Source organism: Oncorhynchus mykiss, chromosome 1 (genome assembly GCF_057628025.1).
Source record: "Oncorhynchus mykiss isolate SJ-2025 chromosome 1, ASM5762802v1, whole genome shotgun sequence".
NCBI lineage: Eukaryota > Metazoa > Chordata > Actinopteri > Salmoniformes > Salmonidae > Oncorhynchus > Oncorhynchus mykiss.
In genome coordinates, this window is record NC_143022.1 from 55,853,608 (window position 1) to 55,880,960 (window position 27,353).

The 27,353-nt window shown below is 39.0% G+C and overlaps 1 protein-coding gene across 1 annotated transcript; it reads left to right on the forward strand.

Annotated features, from left to right (window-relative positions):
* Positions 1 to 27,108, forward strand: LOC110525287 (cAMP-dependent protein kinase type II-beta regulatory subunit). Its single transcript, XM_021605298.3, has 11 exons — positions 1 to 476; positions 9,502 to 9,537; positions 16,141 to 16,193; positions 16,447 to 16,539; positions 16,948 to 17,054; positions 17,304 to 17,457; positions 22,865 to 22,966; positions 23,185 to 23,259; positions 23,398 to 23,466; positions 24,050 to 24,185; positions 24,485 to 27,108. The coding sequence occupies exons 1-11, from the start codon at positions 212 to 214 to the stop codon at positions 24,619 to 24,621; spliced, it is 1,227 nt and encodes a 408-aa protein (XP_021460973.3). The 5' UTR covers positions 1 to 211; the 3' UTR covers positions 24,622 to 27,108.
* The last annotated feature ends 245 nt before the right edge of the window (positions 27,109 to 27,353 follow it).

The following is a 27,353-nucleotide window of genomic DNA, read 5'->3' on the forward strand; positions in this document are numbered from 1 at the left end:
AAAAAATTCAGAGCCATTTTCATTCAGCACATTGAAAGGACTCTCTGCATTGCATGGGGATTATAAAACATTCCCCGGGCAATTAAGCGCATATCTCAGTAAAAAAAATATATTTATTTTGTTTTGAGTAGAATTGAACAGAATTCTTTCATTTGTTGGAAGCACAAATATATACATTTTATTCGTATTTCTCATAGATTTGACATCAGGAATGAGTATAGAAATTCCTGAAGGATTGACGGAGCTGTTGCAGAGCTTTACCGTGGAAGTGCTGAGGAATCAGCCGGGAGATTTGCTCGAGTTCGCTTTGCAGTATTTCACCCAACTGAAGGACAGTGAAATTAGAGGAGCCGCGTTTGGCAATGACCAAAATTCGGCCACGAGACCCAGTGGGAAAGCGGTCAATTTCATTGAGGAAGCCATGCAGATTGATTCTGAAAATGGAGAGGAGGAGAGTGACGACGAGGAATTCACAGGTAGGCTAATATATGAACAATAACCATGTTGAGCTCCATTCTATTAAATTGTATTCAATTTCTATTATATTATTCAGCCAGTGGAATATCGGAATGGAATAGAACATAATAAATTGTATATGAGATGGAATGAAATTCTACAATTGCAACATGTTTGCCTCTTAGAAAATGTAGCCACTGTAGCCAGTGATGTGTGATGAGCTTTCAAATTGTTTTCCACATTGTAACAACACCATGCCATGATGATTCTGTCTGGGCTGTCCTTCGCCAAATATGGACATGGTGATAGAGGCTGATTGACACGAAATGAACATCCTGTGCAACTGTGTAGCATTTGATCTCTAGCCAACAGTTTATCCTGTTTCCTGATTCCTGAGAATTTCTTTTGACATCATTAGGCTTACACAATGCATATAGGCCAAGTTACTAGAGAGGGAGTTAGAGCAACAATAGAGTACACAGTCCTCATGAAAATCACATAAACCTTAGTAGTGGCGATTTAAGCATGTAAATCTTGGTGGGGCAAAAAATATATATTTTTGTACATACATGCCAGCAAAGCCACTACACAACACAATGCTAAACAATCCATTAAGTGCACTATAACGGTGACAAACGGTGCCCACAAACTGCTAAGGCCTACATAAAGCTGTCTCAACAGCAGAGCTTTCTTTTCAGCACCATAGAGTAAGTCCTTACCACTGCTACACCTGGCTATCAGCGGAGCCTTGTCTGGTAGCGAAACCGTTAATTCAGCCTAATTCACTGCCTTTTTAAAAACATAGCTGATATTGCTGACTTGCTTAAACAAATGTGGTTTCTACTGACAATTGAGACATACAAACTATGGCATAGTGGAACGATGAGCCGATAAGAAGCAATCCGTAATTTCGATTAAGACAATAATGAGCGAGCTAAGATGGACAGAGTCAAAATAACTATTTGTTACAGCAGTTTCAAAATGTACAGTGACAGAATTCAGAACATGGGTCGTTCTTGCAGTATTCTCCCTGAACACCAAGTCAGAACTGTAGGATAAATAAAGGGGGCATATAAGCAGACAATATTCGATGATGACATTTCTCTGAAACAGGCTACATGTGCACCACAAAGTCAGAACATTAGGGCTAAGTTATGAGGGGGAAATGGACCAAATTAATAGGGTGAGGCACATGGGCTACTAACAGCTTACTATACAACATACACGTAGGATTACTTTCTTAGCTACAGTATACATATCTCCCTGGCATATTACGTAATTTATGCAGCAGCATAGAAGACCAAAGTGCTCACAAGTGCTGTGCTCACTTGAACAGGAAGGTGGCGCTGCGGCCCTTCTTGTGGGCAAATTTTGTCATTAAACTTTGTCATCAAAGTCTGACATTCTCAGGATTTATGGTGCTTTCAAGACAACTGGAAACTGAAAAAAGGCTGAATCATGACGTCAGTGATCTTCAGGTCAGAGCTCAAGAAAGAGGCCAGAGTTCCCGACTTGGAATTCCGAGTTGGATGACCGTTCAAAACCTATTTTCCCAGTCGGAGCAAATTGTTTCAGAGTTCCCAGGTGTCTTGAACTCACTGAAGTCTGAGATTTCCCTGTTGAACACGGCAGAAGTCATGCTGGATTGACAGCATGGCCAATGTATTCAACCTTTTCTGCCCCATGGTGTTGCGTGTGAATGTTTATCCTTTTTAAGCTTGGAAAAGAGACCTTTAAACCCAGACTTGGACCACACCCCCTCTCCACCGAATAGCAGGCAGGGGAAGCAAAATATTGATTGCTTTGCAATGCTTGCAGTTAGCCTCTGATTCCTTCCAAACCACTCAATGTTAAATTTGCGATTTCCAACTTGTTGTGTAATCTTCATGTCCAATGGCCGATGAGCACCGCTAAGTTTTATCTATAATTTCTCTTCATATTGAAAGGGGATTTTCCAGTAGATTATCGATGTGATTCATGATTATAACTGCTTGTCTAGCTTGTTAGCTAAGATTGTGAAAGTATGACGTTTACATGATCAGTCCAATCAAAGCTACGATAGATATAACGTGATTTGACGTCATTTTATCTGTGACCAATGAACTTGAGCCTTCTTGGATGGGCACTTCTAATGTAAATCTATGGCAGCACCCAAGGGGGCTTGAACTTTCGAGATTTTGTGGTGACGTAGTGTCCCCATGAGTGACAGAACACTGAGCCAATCACTGCGCAACTAGAGAAGATTACCAACCCCTACGCTCTGTATTTTCCGCTGGCTGCCCTTCCACCACAGAAATCACTGAACTAGGCTGAAACACCTGCATTTTGGAGCTGCCTTACACAAGAAATCAAAAAAGAGACATGTTTGTATACGGCTTTATTAACTAATTTACATAAGAAATAGAGTGAAAAACTCAATTTATACACTACTGGACAAAAGTTTTAGAACACCTACTCATTCAAAGGGTTTTCTTAATTTTTACTATTTTCTACATTTCAGAATAATAGTGAAAATATAAAAACTATGAAATAACACATATGGAATTATGTAGTAACCAAAAAAGTGTTAAACAAATCAAAATATATTTTATATTTGGGATTCTTCAAATAGCCACCCTTTGCCTTGATGACAGCTTTGCACATGCTTGGCTTTTCAACCAGATCAATATTTGATTTGTTTAACACTTTTTTGATTTGTTAAAAAAGTTTGAAATATCCAATAAATGTCGTTCCACTTCATGATTGTGTCCCACTTGTTGTTGATTCTTCACAAAAAAATACGGTTTTATATCTTTATGTTTGAAGCCTGAAATGTGGCAAAAGGTCGCAAAGTTCAAGGGGGCCGAATACTTTCGCAAGGCACTGTAGCTAGGGTCATTGTTCATCTAGCTATATGTCTTAAGCTAAAGTGTACAGTTAGCTAGCTAGCTAATGTTAGCTGGCTGGCTCCCTAGCGGACATTATAATTCGTTTCCCAGAGCTGTTTGCTTTTCTAGTTAGAGCCTAATGTTAGGCAGTGTTGGCACTTTGTTCATTGTTGTTTAACTAGCTAATGTTAGCTGGTTGGCTCATTAGCTAATGTTACGTGACGTGTGTACAACACCCGTTGAATATGGCCGGTGTCAGTAAACGTCTACAAAAAAGTGTAATGAAATTGTTGCCAGCAGAGCTGGTTAGGCTGTTTTCATGTTATCCAGAGGTAAACAAATGATTGGCCAGAGCGTCAAGTGTGCACTCCGAGAGCGAACAGAGATGGGTGTTGCTAAAGCTTAAGAGGGTGTGAACGATACTGAATGGGTGTAGACAAAGCAGAGTTCTTCACTAGATACCAAAACATTCAAAGGTCGATTTTCTCAAAAGTGAGTTTACAAGTTGATACATTTTCAAAGCAGAATTACTTTCCGATTGTTCTTCAAATGCAGTGTACCATTTTGTAGCTCTGAGTTTCTACTTTTATCCAATGTAAAAAACACAATTTCACATTTTGCTACATAAGCCCGAATCCAGGTGGTGAGTCACATACTGTATGGGACAATCCCGGAGTGCAAAGCTCTTTCAGACTCACGGCTGTAATCAGTTCCAAAGGTGATTCTAACTAGCTGGCCTGGTGTATCGTTGCCCATGAAAGGAAGTTAGGCTAGCGAGCAAGTATTTTATGTCAGGTTGCCTAGGACAACAAAAACTAAAAGCGTGTACTGTATCAGTCACAAACCATTTAGGCAATGTGAAAGAGGAGGATGGTATTGGCATTTCTCTACAAATAGGGTGGGTCAACATGTTTTTTCTACTTGCACGCATGTACGCACACACAAACGCACAAACACACAGAACTCAATACCATGGAGAGCCACATCATACTGTAATTAGATTACGTTGATTGGACTAACTAGTTTTTGGTATTTATTTAGTTAGTCAGTGTTTTAGACTAAGCATATGTGATTAGATGATGTTGAAATGGTGCTTGAATAGTGGAGGCAGTTCCTGTTTTCTTTAGAACCAACTCTCTGTGGTAGAGGTCGACTATGGTCGATTATGATTTTTCAACGCTGATACCGATACCGATTATTGGAGGACCAAAAAAAGCTGATACCGATTAATCTGCCGATTTTTTAAAATGTATTTATTTGTAATAATGTCAATTACAACAATACTGAATTAACACTTATTTTAACTTAATATAATACATCAATAAAAATCTATTTAGCCTCAAATAAATAATGAAACATGTTCAATTTGGTTTAAATAATGCAAAAACAAAGTGTTGAAGAAGTAAAAGTGCAATATGTGCCATGTAAAAAAGTTAACGTTTAAGTTCCTTGCACAGAACATGAGAACATATGAAAGCTGGTGGTTCCTTTTAACATGAGACTTCAATTTTCCAAGGTAAGAGGTTTTAGGTTGTAGTTAATATAGTATTTATAGGACTATTTCTCTCTATACCATTTGTATTTCATATACTTTTGACTATTGGATGTTCTTATAGGCACTTTAGTATTGCCAGTGTATCAGTATAGCTTCCGTCCCTCTCCTCACCCCTACCTGGGTTCGAACCAGGAACACATCGACAACAGCCACCCTCGAAGCAAATTCCGCGGCCCTTGCAGAGCAAGGGGAACAACTACTCCAAGTCTCAGAGCGAGTGACATTTGAAACGCTATTAACGCGCACCCCGGTTACACCAGCCTAATCTCAGGAGTTGATAGGCTTGAAGTCATAAACTGCTCAATGCTTGAAGCACAGCGAAGAGCTGCTGGCAAAACGCACAACAATGCTGTTTGAATGAATGCTTACGAGCCTGCTGCCGCCTACCACTGTTCAGTCAGACTGCTCTATCAAATATCAAATCATATACTTTATTATAACATAATAACACACAGAAATACGAGCCTTTGGTCATTAATATGGTCGAATCCAGAAACTATCATTTCGAAAACAAAACGTTTATTATTTCAATGAAATACGGAACCGTTCCATATTTTATCTAACGGGTGGCAACCCTAAGTCTAAATATTGCTGTTACATTGTACAACCTGTCGTGATAATTTCCTGTATTACTAAACATTGAGAGAGCAAACCACACACAAGTCAGAGTTATATTATAAAGTCCATCTTTTAATTATATATGAGCTTCACTATAGCCCTGTGACTCTCAGATCAATTCAGTGTCTAGAAATGAATTCTCTGAGAGTGCTTACAAAACAGTTCTTAGTATCATTAATAGCCAAGACACACCCATCTCAACTCACATGATGAAACACAGATCTCAGGAACAGTTCACAAAGAACCTTTTACTTGAAAGAGGAGTATCCCATAGCCAGATAGCTTTAGCTATAAATTATCGTTCAGTTTGGTCTCCTAAACAAAGTTCTTATCTCATTCTTGGTACAACATAGTACCAAACCATTACCTCATCCAATGGCATATATCAATTGTCAATTTTAGATACGCCCATCTCAAATACACCCCCTCCTGGACAAGCTCACCGAGACAGTGAGCCTCTTAGGTCATATACTAGATCAAGATAAGGGCAACCTCAGAGGGGACATACAATAGTTACAGACACATTCCCATAAGAAGACAAGCCTCCATTCTGTCCTATCCCCTTCTGATATTCTTCATAGCATCACATGGTTTAACAGATATATTGACATATGAAGACAAGCCTGACCTCTCCCCTCTCTGGGCCCCTAGTGACTAAGCCCTGAGAGAAGAGAGGAAAATGCAACTGCCAACAGGATTATCCAAAAGAAAACATCCTAATGAGAAATATCTCACATAAGCATTATTATGTAAATAAAACATGTTATTTATCAATGTTAACTTACTCATTCTGATTCTGCTACCACAAACCTTCAATGTTATGTCATAATTACATAAAATTCTGGCAAACTAGTTTGCAGCGAGCCAGGCGGCCCAAACTATTGCATATACCCTGACTCTGCATGCAATGAACACAAGAGAAGTGACACAATTTCACCTGGTTAATATTGCCTGCTAACCTGGATTTCTTTTAGCTAAATATGCAGGTTTAAAAATATGTACTTCTTTGTATTGATTTTAAGAAAGGCATTGGTGTTTATGGTTAGGTACAATCGTGCAACGACTGTGCTTTTTTCGCAAATGCGCTTTTGTTAAATCATCCCCCGTTTGGCGAAGTTGGCTGTCTTTGTTAGGAAGAAATAGTCTTCACACAGTTCACAACATGCCAGGCATCCCAAACTGCTGCATATACCATGACTGTGTTGCAAGAGAAGTGACACAATTTACCTAATTAAAAGAAATTCATGTTAGCAGGAAATATTAACTAAATATGAAGGTTTAAAAATATATACTTGTGTATTGATTTTAAGAAAGGCATTGATGTTTATGGTTAGGGTACACGTTGGAGAAACGACAGTACTTTTTCGCGAATGTGCACCACATCGATTATATGCAATGCAGGACACGCTAGATAAACTAGTAATATCATCAACGATGTGTAGTTAACTAGTGATTATGATTGATTGATTGTTTTTTATAAGATAAGTTTAATGCAAGCTTGCAACTTACCTTGGCTTCTTACTGCATTCGCGTAACAAGCAGGCTCCTCGTGGAGTGCAATGAGAGGCAGGTGGTTAGAGCGTTGGACTAGTTAACTGTAAGGTTGCAAGATTGAATCCCTGAGCTGACAAGGTAAAAATCTGTCGTTCTGCCCCTGAACAAGGCAGTTAACCCACCGTTCCTAAGCTGCCATTGAAAATAAGAATGTGTTCTTAACTGACTTGCCTAGTTAAATAAAGGTGTAAAACAAAATTGTCTAAACCGGTGTCCAAAAAACGATTTCCGATTGTTATGTTTCTGCCACTGTGTCTTCTTATTGTCTTGGCCTTAGGCCTATACAATTGAAGTCCGAAGTTTGCATACACCTAGGTTGGAGTCATTAAAACTCGTTTTTCAACCACTCCACAGATTTCTTGTTAACAAACTATAGTTTTGGCAAGTCGGTTAGGACATCTAGTTTGTGCATGACACAAGTCATTTTTTCAACAATTGTTTACAGACAGATTATTTCACTTATAATTCACCGTATCACAATTCCAGTGGGTCAGAAGTTGACATACACTAAGTTGACTGTGCCTTTAAACAGCTTGTAAAATTCCAGAAAATTATGTCATGGCTTTAGAAGATTCTGATAGGCTAACTGACATCATTTGAATCAATTGGAGGTGTACCTGTGGATGTATTTCAAGGCCTACCTTCAAACTCATTGCCACTTTGCTTGACATCATGGGAAAATCAAAAGAAATCAGTCAAGACCTCAGGAAAAAAATTGTAGACCTCTACAAGTCTGGTTCATCCTTGCGAGCAATTTCCAAACGCCTGAAGGTACCACGTTCATCTGTTCAAACAATAGTTTGCAAGCATAAACACCATTGGACGACGCAGCTGTCATACTGCTCAGGAAGGAGATGCGTTCTGTCTCCTAGAGATTAAGTACTTTGGTGCGAAAAGTGCAAATAAATCCCAGAACAACAGCAAAGGACCTTGTGAAGATGCAGGAGGAAACAGATACAAAAGTATCTATATCCACAGATAAATTAGTCCTATATCGACATAACCTTAAAGGCCTCTCAGCAAGGAAGAAGCCACTGCTCCAAAAACACCATAAAAAAGCCAGACTACGGTTTGCAACTGCACATAGGGACAAAGAGCATACTTTTTGGAGAAATGTCCTCTGGTCTGATTAAACAAAAATAGAACTGTTTGGCCATAATGACCATCATTATGTTTGGAGGAAAAAGGGGGCTGCTTGCAAGCCGAAGAACACCATCCCAACCGTGAAGCACGGGGGTGGCAGCATCATGATGTGGGGGTGCTTTGCTGCAGGAGGGACTGGTGCTCTTCACAAAATAGATGGCAGGAAAATTATTTGGAAATATTGAAGCAACATCTCAAGACATCAGTCAGGAAGTTAAAGCTTGGTCGCAAATGGTTCTTCCAAATGGACAACGACCCCAAGCATATTTCCAAAGTTGTGGCAAAATGGCTTAAGGATAACAAAGTCAAGGTATTGGAGTGGCCATTACAAAACCCTGACCTCAATCCATTAGAACATTTGTCGGCCGAACTGAAAAAGCGTTTGCGAGCAAGGAGGCCTACAAACCTGACTCAGTTACACCAGCTCTGTCAGAAGGAATGGGCCAAAATTCACCCAACGTATTGTGGGAAGCTTGTGGAAGGCTACCGAATAGTTTTTACCCACGTTAAACAATTTAAAGGCAATGCTACAAAATAATAATTGAATGTATGTAAACTTCTGACCCACTGGGAATGTGATGAAAGAAATAAAAGCTGAAATAAATTAAATAAATATTATTCTGACATTTCACATTCTTTGGGTTATGGAAACTATTTCACAGCGGTTTAGATGGTTCAATTATTCTCTACACTATACTTTCTTGTTTTGTCACAAAAACTGAAATTAGGCAAACTATTTGAATTTTTGCAACCAGGAAATGGCAGGTACAGTGCCTTGCGAAAGTATTCGGCCCCCTTGAACTTTGCGACCTTTTGCCACATTTCAGGCTTCAAACATAAAGATATAAAACTGTATTTTTTTGTGAAGAATCAACAACAAGTGGGACACAATCATGAAGTGGAACGACATTTATTGGATATTTCAAACTTTTCTAACAAATCAAAAACTGAAAAATTGGGCGTCCAAAATTATTCAGCCCCCTTAAGTTAATACTTTGTAGCGCCACCTTTTGCTGTGATTACAGCTGTAAAGTCGCTTGGGGTATGTCTCTATCAGTTTTGCACATCGAGAGACTGACATTTTTTCCCATTCCTCCTTGCAAAACAGCTCGAGCTCAGTGAGGTTGGATGGAGAGCTGTTCTATCCGCGTGTGCAATGATATGCAATGATGTCTGAGGGAATAAAACAGTGTTCGTTGTTTGAAGTGATATTTGTTGTTGTAATATCGCAAACTGACATGGCAGTTTCACCACAACAGATTCCAATATAATCCTATATGATCACCTCGCTTTTCCACTTTTTTTCAGCTCCTGTGATGAGTCGATTTATTAGAAGAGCATCAGGTGAGTGTGTTATTTTTGTTGTTTCTGGTGTGTTAGGGTGGAACAAAAGCCTGAACATTATTAGTACAGTGGTGGCTCCACTAAAGGTTTGCTATTATGCTGCGGGACTTAGAGGTAATATTGTGGTTTAGTACAGTACCCTGCGTCACCACTTCATTGCTCCAGACCAGCGCAAGGGGGAGTTAGAGCACTGATTATGCTTTTGGGTCCTACTGTGTCTCTAACTGACAATGAATGGGCGACATAAACCTAAATAGAAACAGATAATTGTGCACGACTTCAGTATTACTTACTAAAACTGTTGTTACACTATTATTTTATTTTGTTAGGATTATTTTGCTCTTACTGTAGTATTGTAGCCCTCTCCCGATCGGTCACGTTGTACAGTGCCTGAGTGGTGCAAAGGTCTAAGACACTGCGTAGCAGTGCAAGCTGTGTTGCAACAGATGCTGGTTCAATACCCGTGCTGGCCTCGACTGGGAGATCCATGAGATGACTGTAGGTATTTGGTTTCTCTCCCTCTAAAAACATAAATAAATAACAAACTGGCTTTATTTACAAATTAGTAACAATGTCTCACCCCATGTTCAAGATTGGCCTTTTTCTCACTCATTTTACATTATTTGAAAACAAAATAATCTCCAATATATATATATATATATGTTTTTTAACAAAGCGATTATTATTGTTATTAATTTAGAATGATATAAATTCCCCTTGGATATTCTCACATATATATTATTAACACAGTTCTTAGCAGGACAATATATATGTGTCATATTGGTCATGGCACCCGAGTGGCGCACAATGGGATTGCCTTGCAGTTCTCAAGCTGTATCCACTGAAAGCACACAAGGTTCAAGACATGAGGGCGGGGGGCACTGGATGGGCCGTAGAGCTGCGCACAGAAGACAGACCTAGCCCATGGGGAAGGAAGGAGGAGGAAGGGGGAGGGAGGGAGCTGACTAGGGAGATGTTCCCGCTGTTCTTAGTGCCAGTCTGCACTTTCAAACCAAAACAATGTCACTAATAATGGCATCTTAATGCTTTCGTTAATAAAATAATTATGAAAATACTCTTTCAAAATCCGATGTTTATTTAGTTCTGGCTCCATAAAGCAATACTATGGGAATAAATATCACTGAGTTACAGAAATATTGGAACAAAGTTGTCTAATGAAGGTAAACTGTCAGGTGTGAAGGTAAGACCTAGATGCAGACCACGTCGAATAAACAATAGTTTAATATTCCAACAGGGGCAGGCAATAGACAGTTCAAGGCAGGCAGTAAACCAGAGGTGGGGCAACGGTACTGGTTGGCAGGCAGGCTTAGGGTTGGGCAGGCAGATTGGTCAGGCAGGCATGCTCGGAGTCAGGACAGGCAAGGGTCAAAAGCAGGAGGGCGAGAAAAGAAAGACTGAAAAAAGCAGGAGCTAAGACACAAAACGCTGGTTGACTTGAAAAAAGAAGACGAACTGGCAACAGACAAACAGAGAACACAGGTATAAATACACAGGGGATATGTCATGCCCTGACCTTAGAAAGCCGTTTTATTTCTCTATTTGGTTAGGTCAGGGTGTGATGTGGGGTGGGCATTCTATTTTTTGTTTTCTAGGTTTCTTTATTTCTATGTTTTGGCCGGGTATGGTTCTCAATCAGGGACAGCTGTCTATCGTTGTCTCTGATTGGGAATCATACTTGGGTAGCCCTTTTTCCCTCCTTTCAGTGTGGGTAGTTAACTTTGTTTGTGGCACTTAGCCCTGTAAGCTTCAAGGTGTGTAGGTGTGAACATCCCCCTACCTGCAATGTATTCGATGCACAAGTACTCTGAAGTATTTAATTTCTAACTCAAAACAGCAGTACAGTATTTCTTCATCAACACCTTTATGCTTTTGTTAATAAAATTATGATAAAAATACTCTTTCAAAATGCAGATATTTATTTAGTTATGGATCCATAACAAATTACTATGGGAGTCAATTTCACTGAATTACAGAAATATTGGAACAAAGTTGTCTAATGAAGGTAAACAAATTGTTGCTTACTGGAAAATACTTTTTGAAACACACACGGTCATGTTGTACACCGCCATTATGGCTATTGGCAGGTAGCTGGAAAATAGACTTGCCTAGAAGAAGGGTAGGGGGATAATTATATCTTCAAATGTATTTATATGTTAGGTTGGCTGTATCACAACCGGCCGTGATTGGTTGCACTTTCAGTTTAATCCACCAGAAAAGACAAAACAAATAATACAGTGAAAAGTATTATGTATTACATCTAAAAACAGAAATAAATGTTTTGGCCTTCATTCAGATTACAGTTGCTCACTTTCGTTTTTTGAAAACAAAATAACCTCCAAAATGTCGTGAAAAATGATCAAGTTGTATGGCACAGTCATATAGCCCGGAACCTATAGCTGAGTGACTCGCTCATTCATGATGAATAAGTACCAACATTTTTTTTGATAGTCTTTAATAAATAAATGTTTTGGTTATCCTGACTTGGACACCATGTACAGTATTACAGTGGGGCAAAAAAAGTATTTAGTCAGCCACCAATTGTGCAAGTTCTCCCACTTAAAAAGATGAGAGAGGCCTGTATTTTCATCATAGGTACACTTCAACTATGACAGACAAAATGAGAAAAAAAAATCCAGAAAATCACATTGTAGGATTTTTAATGAATTTATTTGCAAATGATGGTGGAAAATAAGTATTTGGTCACCTACAAACAAGCAAGATTTCTGGCTCTCACAGACCTGTAACTTCTTCTTTAAGAGGCTACTCTGTCCTCCACTCGTTACCTGTATTAATGGCACCTGTTTGAACTTGTTATCAGTATAAAAGACACCTGTCCACAACCTCAAACAGTCACACTCCAAACTCCACTATGGCCAAGACCAAAGAGCTGAAAAAAGGACACCAGAAACAAAATTGTAGACCTGCACCAGGCTGGGAAGACTGAATCTGCAAAAGGTATGCAGCTTGGTTTAAAGAAATCATCTGTGGGAGAAATTATTAGGAAATGGAAGACATACAAGACCACTGATAATCTCCCTCGATCTGGGGCTCCACGCAAGATCTCATCCCGTGGGGTCAAAATGATCACAAGAACGGTGAGCAAAAATCCCAGACCTAGTGAATGACCTGCAGAGAGCTGGGACCAAAGTAACAAAGCCTACCATCAGTAACACACTACGCCGCCAGGGACTCAAATCCAGCATTTGGATGATCCAGAAGAAGATTGGGAGAATGTCATATGGTCAGATGAAACCAAAATATAACTTTTTGGTAAAAACTCAACTCGTCGTGTTTGGAGGACAAAGAATGCTGAGTTGCATCCAAAGAACACCATACCTACTGTGAAGCATGGGGGTGGAAACATCATGCTTTGGGGCTGTTTTTCTGCAAAGGGACCAGGACGACTGATCCGTGTAAAGGTAAGAATGAATGGGGCCATGTATTGTGAGATTTTGAGTGAAAACCTCCTTCCATCAGGAAGGGCATTGAAGATGAAACGTGGCTGGGTCTTTCAGCATGACAATGATCCTAAACACACCGCCCGGGCAACGAAGGAGTGGCTTCGTAAGAAGCATTTTAAGGTCCTGGAGTGGCCTAGCCAGTCTCCAGATCTCAACCCCATAGAAAATCTTTGGAGGGAGTTGAAAGTCCATGTTGCCCAGCAACAGTCCCAAAACATCACTGCTCTAGAGTAGATCTGCATGGAGGAATGGGCCAAAATACCAGCAACAGTATGTGAAAACCTTGTGAAGACTTACAGAAAACGTTTGACCTCTGTCATTGCCAACAAAGGGTATATAACAAAGTATTGAGATAAACTTTTGCTATTGACCAAATACTTATTTTCCACCATAATTTGCAAATAAATTCATAAAAAATCCTACAATGTGATTTTCTGGATTTTCTTTTTCTCATTTTGTCTGTCATAGTTGAAGTGTACCTATGATGAAAATTACAGGCCTCTCTTATCTTTTTAAGTGGGAGAACTTACACAATTGGTGGCTGACTAAATACTTTTTTGCCCCACTGTATAATAATAGCCCATTATGGGCTATTAGCAGGACGATATACCTTTACCAACACCTCTCTGTATTTTGATACTTTGTGGATGGAGGCTCCAGAGTGAATGGGGGTTCGATACAAGTGCCGGCCGCCACCGGGAGACCCATAAGGTGGCTTTTGGTTTTAATTTAGAATCCTCCAATCCTCTATATGTAATTATCGGCGGAGAGTCACGTCATATTTTTCGATATACTGTAGGCCAACCGTAGGCAACATGAGTCTCACTAGTGTTGAGTAATGTGCTGTTAAAAGTGATGTATGCCTTATTTATTTAAAGAGCATATTGAAGATAGAAGCAATAGGATTTGAAGCAATAGCCTACAAATATTTTAGCACCATTTCACACTGCTCTGAGACAAGCATGGGGACTGGTCTTGATAAATCAATGTATTTTCACTGAATCTCCATTTGGGTATTGGGTAGACTACAATTATACAATTAGGGTGTAGAAATGTTATGCTCTTAGTGTAACCTTTAAGTAGGCAAGTCAGTTAAGAACAAATTCTTATTTACAAGGACAGTCGGGGAATTGAACCCCGGTCTCCCACGTGCACACACAACACAGGGATTCTTTAAAAAAATAGCCAAGTACAGTAGCCTACTCCCGACCGTCACGTTGTACAGCGTCATATTTTCTATTCCAGAGCGTTTTTTTGTTTTTCTTGGAATAGAAACACCATAATGTTAATCAAATTAATTAAGAAAAATGTCCCATATACTATGTTCTTACAACAAAAAAAATTAAATTCTCTAGGACAGCCTTTATTGAAGGCTATCAAATGCTTCTCAAAGATGCAGTCTGGTGGTCAAACTAGCACTAACTAGCATTAATGGTACTTATAATGATGTCTCTGGCACTTAAATAACATGCCATAGAATTCTGTGGCACCAAGTAAGCTGTGGCGCAGTACGCTGCAACTTTTAAAGGACAAACCACTGTAGGGATATGCTTCTGCTGTAGTCTATTTTAACTTTTCAACCGTGAAATACCCAGTCCCAGAGAGCCTGAAATCCGCAGTAATTTAGTCAGCAGCACTGTAGTGTCTGTTCTTATAACAACACACCACCATTTCAATAATTGACTTGCTTTACCAGGAATCTTCTACAGTACGGTACTTCTCTGTCTGGACTGTTCGTTTAGTCAGCAGTCTACTTACAAAATAGAGATGTCTCTTACTCAAGGATACTTTCTGAAGTTACACAGGTAGTCAGGCTCCATACTTTTTTAGGTCCACTCTGTAGTGAAGATCACAGAATGTTTTTAGTTCTATTCTATCATATTCTTTTGATTTTGTTTAACATTAGAGTAAGAATGAGTATGTAGGACAGGTAAAGTCTCCGGTCGTTGTGGATATGAAAATCCCCTGGATAATGTAACTGGTAGGTATTAACACTCACAGAGGCCATTAACCCGATCTCTTCCTCCACTGTGTTTCATTTTACCCAGCCTCGCTTACAATAGAGATGAATTATCACCGTCATCTCGATCTTCCTTTAACAAACCCCAGGAAGGAAGTCAATCACAAAATGATGTGAGTTGAAACTTGCGGCAGCAGGACCGTGTGGCTATGAGGATCCATCCTAGTCTGTTGTGTGGGAAGTTGAGGTTATTGATGAAGACGGACAGACAGAGGAGTGACTGTACTGTTATCTGGATAGTTAGTAAGAGGATGGTTGGCTGGAGGCATCTATGAGCTGATTGGCTAGGCCGGTCAACGATACTGACCACTCCGCTCACCAATGATCGTAGCACTCAGTCTGGTTGACCAGGCTAGCTGTTGGGCACTCATGCCAGAAGAAAGGTGAAAAGAGAGGCCCCCTGGCCACCCATCTTTAAAGTCTTAAGGGGAGGTTTGGGCTCAGTGCCTTTGTTTTTGTGTGTTATTAGAGAAGCTGAACTGTGAAAAACTCTGAAAAAGGTCTATGGCATCTTCAATCAAAAAGTCTTTATTGTGTCAACTTCAAGTGTAAAATGAAGGTATTATCACCCCATAATAAATACATTATGTGCTTTATGTTAGTCACAAGTAGGGTCTGAACTCTGGCTCAATTCTGGTTGTGTTAACTCACTCTTTATCTCTCTGATCTGTATAAAAAGTGATACTTTATTAGGATTACTAAATCTCTCAGAGATGTCATGGATATCCACGTATTTTTACAATATATTCCTTTGTTGGAACATGGACCTCGTATTATCTTTAATGAATCTCTTACACAGACAACGTACATCTTGATGAAGTTCGTTAATAGGCCAAATACTTTAAAACAAGGTTGTGTTTAATAAAATCATTTTACACAAAAACTATAAATCCACCATGAATAAGACAGTTGCTTATAAGACTAGGATCAGTAATGCAATCTTGTTTTTCTACTTTTCTACATTTCTTAGATTTTTTTGTTAACCTTTTCTGACAAGCAACATATGTCTTCAACAGAATGTGTGTTTCTGGTCAGCATATTGTATTTTCAGTGAATGTGAATGTCTTGCAGTAACTTTCAATAACCTCTTCTATCATACAGTGTGTGCGGAGGCATTCAACCCTGATGAAGACGAGGAGGACAAAGAGCAGAGGGTAAGATGGCCTTGCATTTCAAAAAGTGACACTGCACAAGAAACTATTACAGAGACTACAGAGGAACTGTTGAAGAAATGGACTCTGGAGATAAAAAATGATGACAAGCTAAATGTCAGCTATGGTTTCTAAATGATGTTGTACTAGATGAGTGTTGGTATTAGTGCGTGGAGTATACAGATAATTGGACGTGAAGGACGAAAGAAGTGTTCTTTCAAAATATCTTTGTCAATAACTTTCCATATAACAATAGCTTTCCCAGGTGACCCATCCTAAAACAGACGAGCAGAGGCAAAGACTACAGGAGGCCTGCAGAGATATCCTCCTGTTTAAAAACCTGGACCCGGTAAGATGAAGAATGTTATATTTTTAGTCCCTCATCGTACTGTAGTGGGTCTCCCTTTCCCTCCATTCACTATCTGCTATGGTTCATTACACACGCACGCACACGCACACACGCTATACACAGAAAAGAGAACAGAGTGTAGCCTGGGGCCAGTAGTTTTGTGACATGGCCCGATGCACTGTGGGATTGTTTTGCCAATTATGTTTAAGTACTGTAACAACATGTAGCGAGGAATCAAGTTGAATATTCATGTATCCTATGTACTGTATGTATGATGCTGTGTAATGAGTAATGTGTAGCCTAGGGCCTACAAAGTTTTCTATTTGAATAGACTGCTAGTTTGATATACTCCTCAGGTCTTTGTTTCAGTCTGTATTTGTATTTATTGTTTGTTATCTCACACCACAGGAACAATTTTCCCAAGTACTTGATGCCATGTTTGAGAAGTTCTTTGAGGTAGGAGAGCACATCATAGATCAAGATGACGATGGGGATAACTTCTATGTCATAGAAAGGTAAACCCTGACATACTATAGTAACCTTAACACCTAACAACCTCATCAAGAGGTTTGGACTTCTTGGCGTAATGATTAAACTGTTGGACTGACAACCTTTCGGGGTTACTCCCCAAATGTTCCTCCCATACATCATAGTATATTTGGCAATAGTTTCATTTCAGTTAATCACTGTATTTGTCTTGAAAGGACTATTATATGATCCAAATTGTTCTCTCTAAATCTCGTCCTCTCTCCCCCCTCTCTCAGAGGGATATTTGATATCTGCATGAGGGTTGATGGCATTGAGAAGACTGTGGGAGCCTATGATAACCGGGGGAGCTTTGGAGAGCTGGCCCTGATGTACAACACCCCCAGGGCTGCTACCATCATAGCCACCTCGCCCGGAGCTCTCTGGTGCCTGGTGAGTGAATTATTTTCTGCCCCCTAAACTGTTCCTCATAGTACATGCAGTAACGGACAGTACTGTACAGTGCATATTGTACGATGCGGTAGCAGTTGTCTGGCAGTTTTCTAGGAAACGGTCATTGTCAGCATGGCTCAGTAGTCAATTTTGCATCAATCACATGGACAAAATGCCTGTAAGGTGGTGCAAAGTATTCAAACCCCTTGACTTTTTCCACATTTTGTTACGTTACGCCTTATTCTAAAATGGATTAAATATTTGTTTCCCTCATCAATCTACACACAATACCATAATGACAAAGCAAAAACAGGTTTTTAGAAATAAAAATAAATAACTGAAATAATCCATTTACATATATATTCAGAGCCTTTACTCAGTACTTTGTTGAAGCACCTTTGGCAGTGATTACAGCCTCAAATCTTCTTGGTTATTACGTTACAAGCTTGGCACTCCTGTAATTGTTCGAACTTCCATTCTTCTCTGCAAATCCTCTCAAGCTCTGTCAGGATGGATGGGGAGTGTCGCTGCATGGCTATTTTCAGGTCTCTCCAGAGATGTTTGATCGGGTTCATGTCCGGGATCTGGCTGGGCCACTCCTGCGTTGTCTTGGCGGCGTGCTTAGGGTCATTGTCCTGTTGGAAGGTGAACCTTCACCCCAGTCTGAGGTCCTGAGCGCTCTGGAGCAGGTTTTCATCAAGGATCTCTCTGTACTTTGCTCCGTTCATTTTTCTTTCAACCCTGACTAGTCTCCCAGTCCCTGCCGTTGAAAAACATCCACACAGCATGATGTTGCCTCCACCATGCTTCACCATAGGGATGGTGCCAGGTTTCCTCCAGACGTGACGCTTGGCATTCAGACCAGAATTCAATCTTGGTTTCATCAGACCAGAGAATCTTGTTTTGCATGGTCTGAGTCTTTAGGTGACTTTTGACTCCAAGTGGGCTGTCATGTGCCTTTCACTGAGGAGTCTGGCCACTCCTGAACAAGGCAGTTAACCCACTGTTCCCCGGGTGCCGAAGACGTGGATGTCGATTAAGGCATATGCGGAATACACATTTCAGCTGAAGGCATTGAGTTCTACAACTGACTAGGTATCCCCCTTTCCCCTTTCCTCAGTGAAAGACCTGATTAGTAGAGTGCTGCAGAGATGGTTGTCCTACTGAAAGGTTCACAGAGGAACTCTGAAACTCTGTCAGAGTGACCATTGGGATCTTGGTCACCTCGCGGACCAATGCCCTTCTCCCCTGATTGCTCAGTATGGCCGGGTGGCCAGCCAGCTCTAGGAAGAGTATTGGTGGTACCTAACTTCTTCCATTTATGAGTGATGGAGGCCACTGTGTTCTTGGGGACCTTCAATGCTGCAGACATTTTTTGGCATCCATCTGTGCCTCGACACAATCCTGTTTCGGAACTCTACAGACAATTCCTTCGAACTCACGGCTTGGTTTTTGCTCTGTCATGCACTGTCAACAGTAAGACCTTATATAGATACGATACTGTAGGTGTGTGCCTTTCCAAATCATGTCCAATCAATTTAGTTAACACATGTGGACTCCAATCTAGTTCTAGAAACATCTCAACGATGATCAATGGATACAGGATGCACCTGAGCTCAATTTCAAGTCTCACTGCAAAGGGTCTGAATACTTATGTAAATAAGATACATAACATACATATTTATTTATACAGTTGCACAAATGTCTAAAAACCTGTTTTCGCTTTGTCATTATGGGGTATTCTGTGTAGATTGATTAGGGAAAAAATAATTTTATAAATTTTAGAATAAGGTTGTAATATAACAAAATGTGGAAAAAGTCAAGGGGTCTGAATACTTACCGAATGCACTGTATGTATTAAGCTATCGATAAACATCTGAGAAAGCTCAGTGAGGGAAAGCCATGTTTTGTACAAAGAGTTTCCAAGAATCTTTCCTCTCTGAGCTGTAAGGATTACACTCTGTACATTAGCCGCACTTGAGTCCTTGTACAGGTGATAAACCCCAAATGCTACCAGACCATGGCGTTGAGTACTTGGGAAAATTAGAATGGGTAATTAATAATAGCATTGTATTTGGTTAAAAGCATTCTCTAAGATGTAAACCTCAACTGGAGTTGTACATAAAGGGTGTGACCCTTGAGCAAGTTGAGGAAGCTATACTCCTAGGTATGACGTTGGATGGTCAATTATCATGGTCAAGTCATATTGACAAATTAGTTGTGAAGATGTGTTTTTTTTACACAAAAATCAACTGTACTAGTTGTTCAGGCTCTGGTCTTGTTCAATATTGATGCAGCAACAAGTGCAGCAACAATTGGTGAAGTGCAGCAACATAAAATACCAAGGAAAGCTCCATCTGGCTCAAGCAGAGCAGCATGCCTTGCTGCATACAGAACTAACATCAACAACATGCATGTCAGTCTTTCTCGGTTGAGGTTTGACAAGAGATTATCATCTTCTCTTTTAGTTTTTATGAGAAATATTACTGTGACGAAAATTCCAGATTGTCTGCATAATTAAATAACATTCAGCTCAGACACACCCCACAAGACATGCCACCAGGGGTCTCTTCACAGTCCCCAAGTCCAAAATGAATTCACGGGAACACATGGGTGATTCTCAAGAAACTGGCACTTGACAAAATAATAGTTTAAAAAAAGAAACACATTTTCAACCATAATTCCTCTTGGATTACTACTACTACTATCTTTAGCTATTTAATTAATAATTATTGTTATCTTTATTGATCAGATATTATGCATTCTACCACAATTTCCAAAACTACCCATGCAAAAATTCTCATTACCCAAGTCCAAAAAAGATAAACATAATTTGAATACATATTTTTTTTTACATTTCTCACTGATTGAAAAGGCCTGAGTTAAGCATAACACTGCAAACAAATATATTACAAATGTAATTATACACATTTATGTTTTAATTAATCTCATTACAGCAACACATAACCTTTTCTGAATCTAGTTTTTTTTGTCATAATTACTTGTGAATTCATGTTATGTTTATGTACACATATTTGGATAAAGAACAAAAGGCACACTATCAGATTAAGTCAAAATTACTAAAGTATACATTTTATTTTTCGGAATATTTCCTAAATATCGGTGCATTACGGTAATGAAAAGCAGCTTTCGTAGATGAAAATGCATGTTTTGGTAATGAGCGTTGCATAGATTGCCATTGAAAAACTGTCCTGGGCTCTATTAGAGATTCAGTAACCCAATACATCAAACTGTGTTATTTGTTAATCTCAAATGACTTGTATAATACTAAAATCACTGATCTTAATGCAATTGACTAAAATACCCCTTATTTTAGCATAAGAATAAATACTGTAATTATGTGCATGTATTTTCAAAAGTTAAAAGGCTACTTTTGAAATTTATTTTTTACATTTCTCCAAGGTCTTTACAGGTAACATTGGTGTATTAAGACATGGATATGTGTTGTTCTAAGGTATTTTAGATCTATTTATAAATTTAATGGTATCCAATATGCAAATAGAATAACACGATATGCTTATAAATAATCGAAATATGTGGGATATCAAACAACAGTACAGGTAAATGCTAAAACAAACAGGTACACATGTAAAAATAGGGGATATCCTCCTTTAAGTGGGAGGGTTGCTCTTTGCTGAAACACAAACTCCAGATTGTGGCTTTAAGTCAATTAAATGGGGTTTATACACGCATATTTTTTGACAACTTCTACTTAATCAAATAACTGATGTTTTACAAAAAAATCTATACAATAGGTGTAAGCAGTGGTCCTGGTAAATCAATCTAAGTTATCAGCACAGCACACCCATTGACATTAGAATTAGCTTATTATCGTAACCGAAATTAAGGATCTCATTACCGAAACAGACGAAAAATGAAATGGTAATGAGAAGGGCTTTAGCTCAATCTGCAAGTAATAGGAGACAGCCATCACGAGTCAGCGAACAATTGAACACGTCACTGAGGCCCATTCATGCCTCCATTTTGGTAAGGTAATGGTTCTCTTAAGTTTTTCCCAATTTGAGCTCTTTAATCATTTCGGTAATGAGAAGGTCAAGCGTCGTAAAGAGGGTGTTTGAGAATAAGATCCTCATTCCCGCATATAAGTGAAGAAATTAAATGAATGTGCTCATCTAAGGACTACTCTTCTAGATGATCCATCATGGGTGAATACAACTCTATAAAAAAAATATTCGTGTTTTTACAGCAAATCAAAAAACATGTTACGGTAATGAGAAAGACATTGTGTTTTTACGTAATAAATATTATAGTTTAATGTAAACTTCAACTAGTATAAAACATTTATTATTTATGGACAAACTACAGCAACATATTTTGTGTTTTATTCAAATAAGTTAGGTTTTTCTAAAGTAAAATTGTATCAAATGACCAGAGAATTTAATCCGGGCGCATTTTGTTAATGAGAATTTGGGGTGAAAATGTACAAAATTCAGACACAAATGTTAAATATATTTAAATTGAAACACTGTGCCATAAACTAAGCATCTTAGTCTTCAGAATGATTGTTGCAGATGCATCATGGCTTTCTAAATCACTTTGTTACCGCCATGATTAAAACTGGTTTAAGAATCACCCACCACAGTATTATACAGAGCTATCTCCAATTACTCAACCAAACAGCAAAATTACCATAAAAAGTGTATAAAACAACATCTCATGGCACAATAGGGACTGTGAAATGACACACACACAAATATTCACATTCTAGTCATTTAGCTCACTCTCTTATCCAGAGCGACTTGGGCCTTGCTCAAGGGCACATTGACAGATTTTTCACCTAGTTGGCTCAGGGATTCGAGTCAGCAATCTTTCAGTTACTGGCACAACGCTCTTAACTGCTAGGCTACCTGCCACCCACACATTATCACACTCTAACACGCAATCTACACATACATTATTATTTAGCTGTACTGTTTGTATATTGTTGTATTATAGATTTATGTGACTGTTCTTGTCTATGAGTGTATCAGTGTTTTGTTATTTGTCGTGTTTTCTGTTTTTGTGTGGACCCCAGGAAGAATAGCTGCTGCTTTGGTAAAAAGCTAATGGGGATCCGGATAAACTAACCAATGATAATAGCTTGATATAATAATAGGACACTTCTACAGCTTTTTGGGGAAAATCTTGACATTGGTTAGAGATGCAGGTCCCTCTGCTGGAAAATGTTATGTTGGACACAGTGACTAAAAGGAAAAATGAATCATAGGAGTGGAAATAGTACTGCACTGAACAAAACAATCCCAAATTGTGGACTGTTTGTCTTGACTATATCATTCACCATTGCCAGACATCGACATGACTTGTTGTTTTTCATCCTACCATTATAAATGATTAGAGATATATTGACAACTGTGTCTATTTTCAGGATCGTCTGACATTCAGGAGGATCATTGTAAAGAACAACGCGTTGAAGAGGAGACTTTATGAGGAGTTCATTGAATCACTTCCATTCCTTACATCACTAGAGGTATAGATCTATTGTGTTTCTGTCTTTATCAGTAGAATATGTTTTTGTGAACGCAAAGTGCATTTTCTTTCTCACATTAGTACAAACACGTCCCCTGCAATCCAATTAGTGTGTGCCCTGTTATCCCCAGCTTTCAGATGATGTGTATTTTAAAGTATAGAACAAACTCATCCCTGCAAACCAGTCTTAACCAAGTTCGCCTTCCCTGTTATCCCCAGCTTTCAGAGAGAATGAAAGTAGTGGACGTGCTGTCTTCTAAACCATTCAGCGATGAAGAACAGATCATCTCTCAGGTATTGTTTTCTCCATCTTCTCTTCTATTCCATTCTATATGATCATGCCAGGTAATTGTACTTCTTGCAAGTATTTCTTTCATTCTAATGTATTGTTTATTTGCTATTTGAAATACTGTAATGTATGTTCTGTTGCAGGGTGATCTAGCAGATTGTTTTTATATAGTTGAATCTGGTCAAGTTAGAATCACCATGAAAAGAAGCAGGGTAAGTTTGTGTCTAAGATATTACAGATTTGAATGTATCATACAATTTTAGTTAAGATGGATTTGTGTGATCATTTTTAAATATATTTTTTTTGTGGGGGATTTTACCCCCTTTTTCTCCCCAATTTCGACCTTGTCTCATCGCTGCAGCTCCCCAACAGGCTCGTGAGGTGAAGGTCGAGTCATGCATCCTCCGAAACATGACTCACCAAACTGCTTCTTAACACCTGCCCGCTTAACCCTGAAGCCAGCCGCACCAATGTGTCGGGGAAACACTGTTCAATGATGACCGAGGTCAGCCTGCAGGCGCCCGGCCCGCACAAGGAGTCGCTAGAGTGAGATAAGCCAAGTAAACCCCCCCCCCCGGCCAAACCCTCCCCTAACCCGGACAATGCTGGGCCAATTGTGCGCCGCCCTATGGGACTCCCGATCACGGCCGGTTGTGATACAGCCCAGGATCGAACCCGGGTCTGTAGTGACGCTTCTAGCACTGCGATGGCAGTGCCTTAGACCACTGCGCCACTCAGGAGGCCATTTGTGGGATATTATGTTGTTTATGTTACTCTCTTATGTATTCTCTCTAGACGAAAAAAGACCAAGAGGATGAGGAGGTCGATATAGCCACGTGCTCAAGAGGGCAGTACTTTGGAGAACTGGCTTTGGTCACGAACAAACCCAGAGCTGCTTCAGCTTTTGCTGTGGGAAGTGTTAAATGTTTAGGTATACTGCCTTTACTCTGTGGGCTGTGTCTCAAATCCTTATATACTCCTCCGTCCTTGTCCTACATTTTTCTCAAAGCTCATTAGAGTCTCCTCCAATTCAGTTTGAGAGGAATTGGAGAAACAAGGACGGAAGACATAAGGATTTAAGGGCTAATAACGTTTCCAAACACAATCATGGGCTGTTCTTATTCTTTGTCAATGTGGATCTTTGTCAGATCAGGACCTACAATGGATATAAGTAATCTGTTTAGAGTTATCCCTTCCTGTGTCTGACACCTCTCCTCTTGTGTTTACCAGTTATGGATGTCCAGGCATTTGAGAGGTTGCTGGGCCCCTGCATGGACATCATGAAGAGAAACATTGCAAATTACGAAGATCAGCTGGTCACGTTGTTTGGAAATAGCACCACTGACATTGATGGAAAAAACCTATGAAATCCAGAAACGGAAAAAAGACTAAGTGAGATGCACTATGAAGAAGATGTGAAAAACCAGGATAACACTTTACTTGACACCCAGCATCATAACACGTTATGACATGGTCATAAACATATCACATGTCATAAAAGCTGACGTAACATGTAATAACATGGTCATAATACTGTCATGACCCATATAATTACACCTGTTGTGACATATATTGCGTTATTTTATGGCTGGTTATGACACCTACATAAGAATGTTTTTGTTTTTTCCCTGCCAAGAAGCTTCCTTTTTTTTGTTGTCTCTGTCATATTTTAAACAAATTGCAGAAAATGCACTTTATGACACTGTAATGAAGCATTATGCCCATCCTGTGTCATTTTAATCGGACTAAGAAAATACTCTTTATGACCCTGTGAAGAAGCATTATGACTATCATAATCATATAAGCCAGACAGGCCTATCACGTACATGCCCTTATGTCAGTCATCAGTCAAAAGGGTGTCTTGTCCTGCTCCTGAAATCTGCTCCTGTATTCAACTCAGTCATCAGCAACAAAGCATTGGGTAGGGATGTCTGACATCAATGTGTGGACAGTTACAATGATAATTGAATATGGTCAATTTCATAAAATGATATATAACATAAACATACTGTTGACAAGCAAGCTATGGTGTAATGGAATGTTTTGCCTTGTGTGGTAGGTTTTGTGGGTTTTAACACTCTTATGTAGGTGTCATAACCAGCCATAAAATAATGCAATATATGTCACAACGGGTCTAAATATGTGTCATGACAGTGTTACAGCTGTTATGACATAATGACGCTGGGTGTCAAATAAAGTTGCCGAAACCAGTGGGTAGTATTGTTTTCCGTTCAGAAAATGTGAAACACAGTATGTTACCATTAGTGATTTAGATAGGGTAAGACAAAATGTGTACGTTTGATTCCAGACGACACAATGGTATGTTTTAAAGGATTTTGCCTGGGAGTAATATTTTTATTGAAAGAAAGATCCGTGTTAAATACAAAATGTAAATGTTAATTTGTTCTGTCCTCAACTTTTTCCTCTTAGATTTTCTACAAGTGTGCATTTTATTGAATTTATCACATTTTGACACTGTTTGTATAATGATCACTATAACGTTATAGATGATATATAAATTGTCCTTTCAAATATTCTGATATCATATTTCATCATGTGCCAAAGGCCATTCAAATCCTTGTTAGATTATGATGGTGTCATCATAACGTCACAGTAATTATCGCATTTCACAGTTAAGAGTTTCTTGTTAATAATTTGATATTCTCATGTTGACGTATCTTTTAGCAAGGGGGGGATCATGCATTTAATAGGATACAGAAGGGAACTAGGTCCCTTTGTTTCAACATGGTGGTAAGAACAAAACAATCTTGTCATCAGAAAATAAGGGAAAAAGAGATCTTCTTTCTACATCAGAGAATGTAAATTTACTTATGGAAGCAGTAGTCCTTTTTTTCATAGCAAATGTGTCTCCTCAAACATGTGATTCAACTCCCTGAACATGTCTGTGAACAAACTGTAATACATTATTCACTGTGTGCTTTAAGAAACAGTTAATAATGCCATACATTTGCACAACAAAATAATCATAGTTTTGTAAGAATATAAATACAGTTGGCTGACCAACTTTGAGCTCTTGAATCCTCTAAGCTGCAGCACTAGACACTAGTTACCATACCGGTAATATGGTATTTGAACCATTATTGTCTTTAATGAGCTAGTTTATTTCCTTGTGTTTCTCATTTTAAATGTACAACATTAATTATTAAATGCAACTGTTCTCGTGTGCCAGTGAAACATAATAATATGCAGTTTTAAGCCATGACTTCAAGGACATTGATAAGATGTGTCCAAATGACACCTTATTTCCTACATAATGCACTGCTTTTGACCAGAGCCCTATGGGCCCTGGTCCAAAGTAGTGCACTATATAGGGAATAGGGTTCCATTTGGTACACAGCCATAGTTATATTGTATGTATTGCTGTCTACCTCTACATAAATTGCAAACAACCTGTGACTTTTGGAAAACGTGCACAATGGTCCCATGCTTTCTCAATAGCAGCCTCTCTCGCTCTCTGTCTCTAAATTCAACTCAATTCAAAGGGCTTTATTGGCATGGGAAACGTATGTTTACATTGCCAAAGCAAGTGAAACAGATAATAAACAAAAATGAAATAAACAATCAGAAATTAGCAGTAACATTACATTTACAAAAGTTTCAAAGGAATAGAGACATTCAAAATGTTATATTATGGCTATGTACAGTGTTGTAACAATGTGCAAATAGTTGAAGTACAAAACTGAAAATAAATAAACGGATAAATATGGGTTGTATTTACAATGGTGTTTGTGATTCACAGGTTGCCCTTTTCTTGTGGCAACAGGTCACAAATATTGCTGCTGTGATGGATCACTGTGGTATTTCACCTAATAAAAATGTGATTTGTTTTCCAATTCTTTGTGGGTCTGTGTAATCTGAAGGAAATATGTGTTTCTAATATGGCAGCCTCTCTCAATTGCAAGGCTGTTCCCACTGAGTCTGTACATAGTCAAAGCTTTTCTTAATTTTGGGCCAGTCACAGTGGCCAGGTATTCTGCCACTGTGTACTCTCTGTTTAGGGCCAAATAGCATTCCAGTTTGCTCAGTTTTTGTATTATTTCTTTCCAATTTGTCAAGTAATGATCTTTTTGTTTTCTCA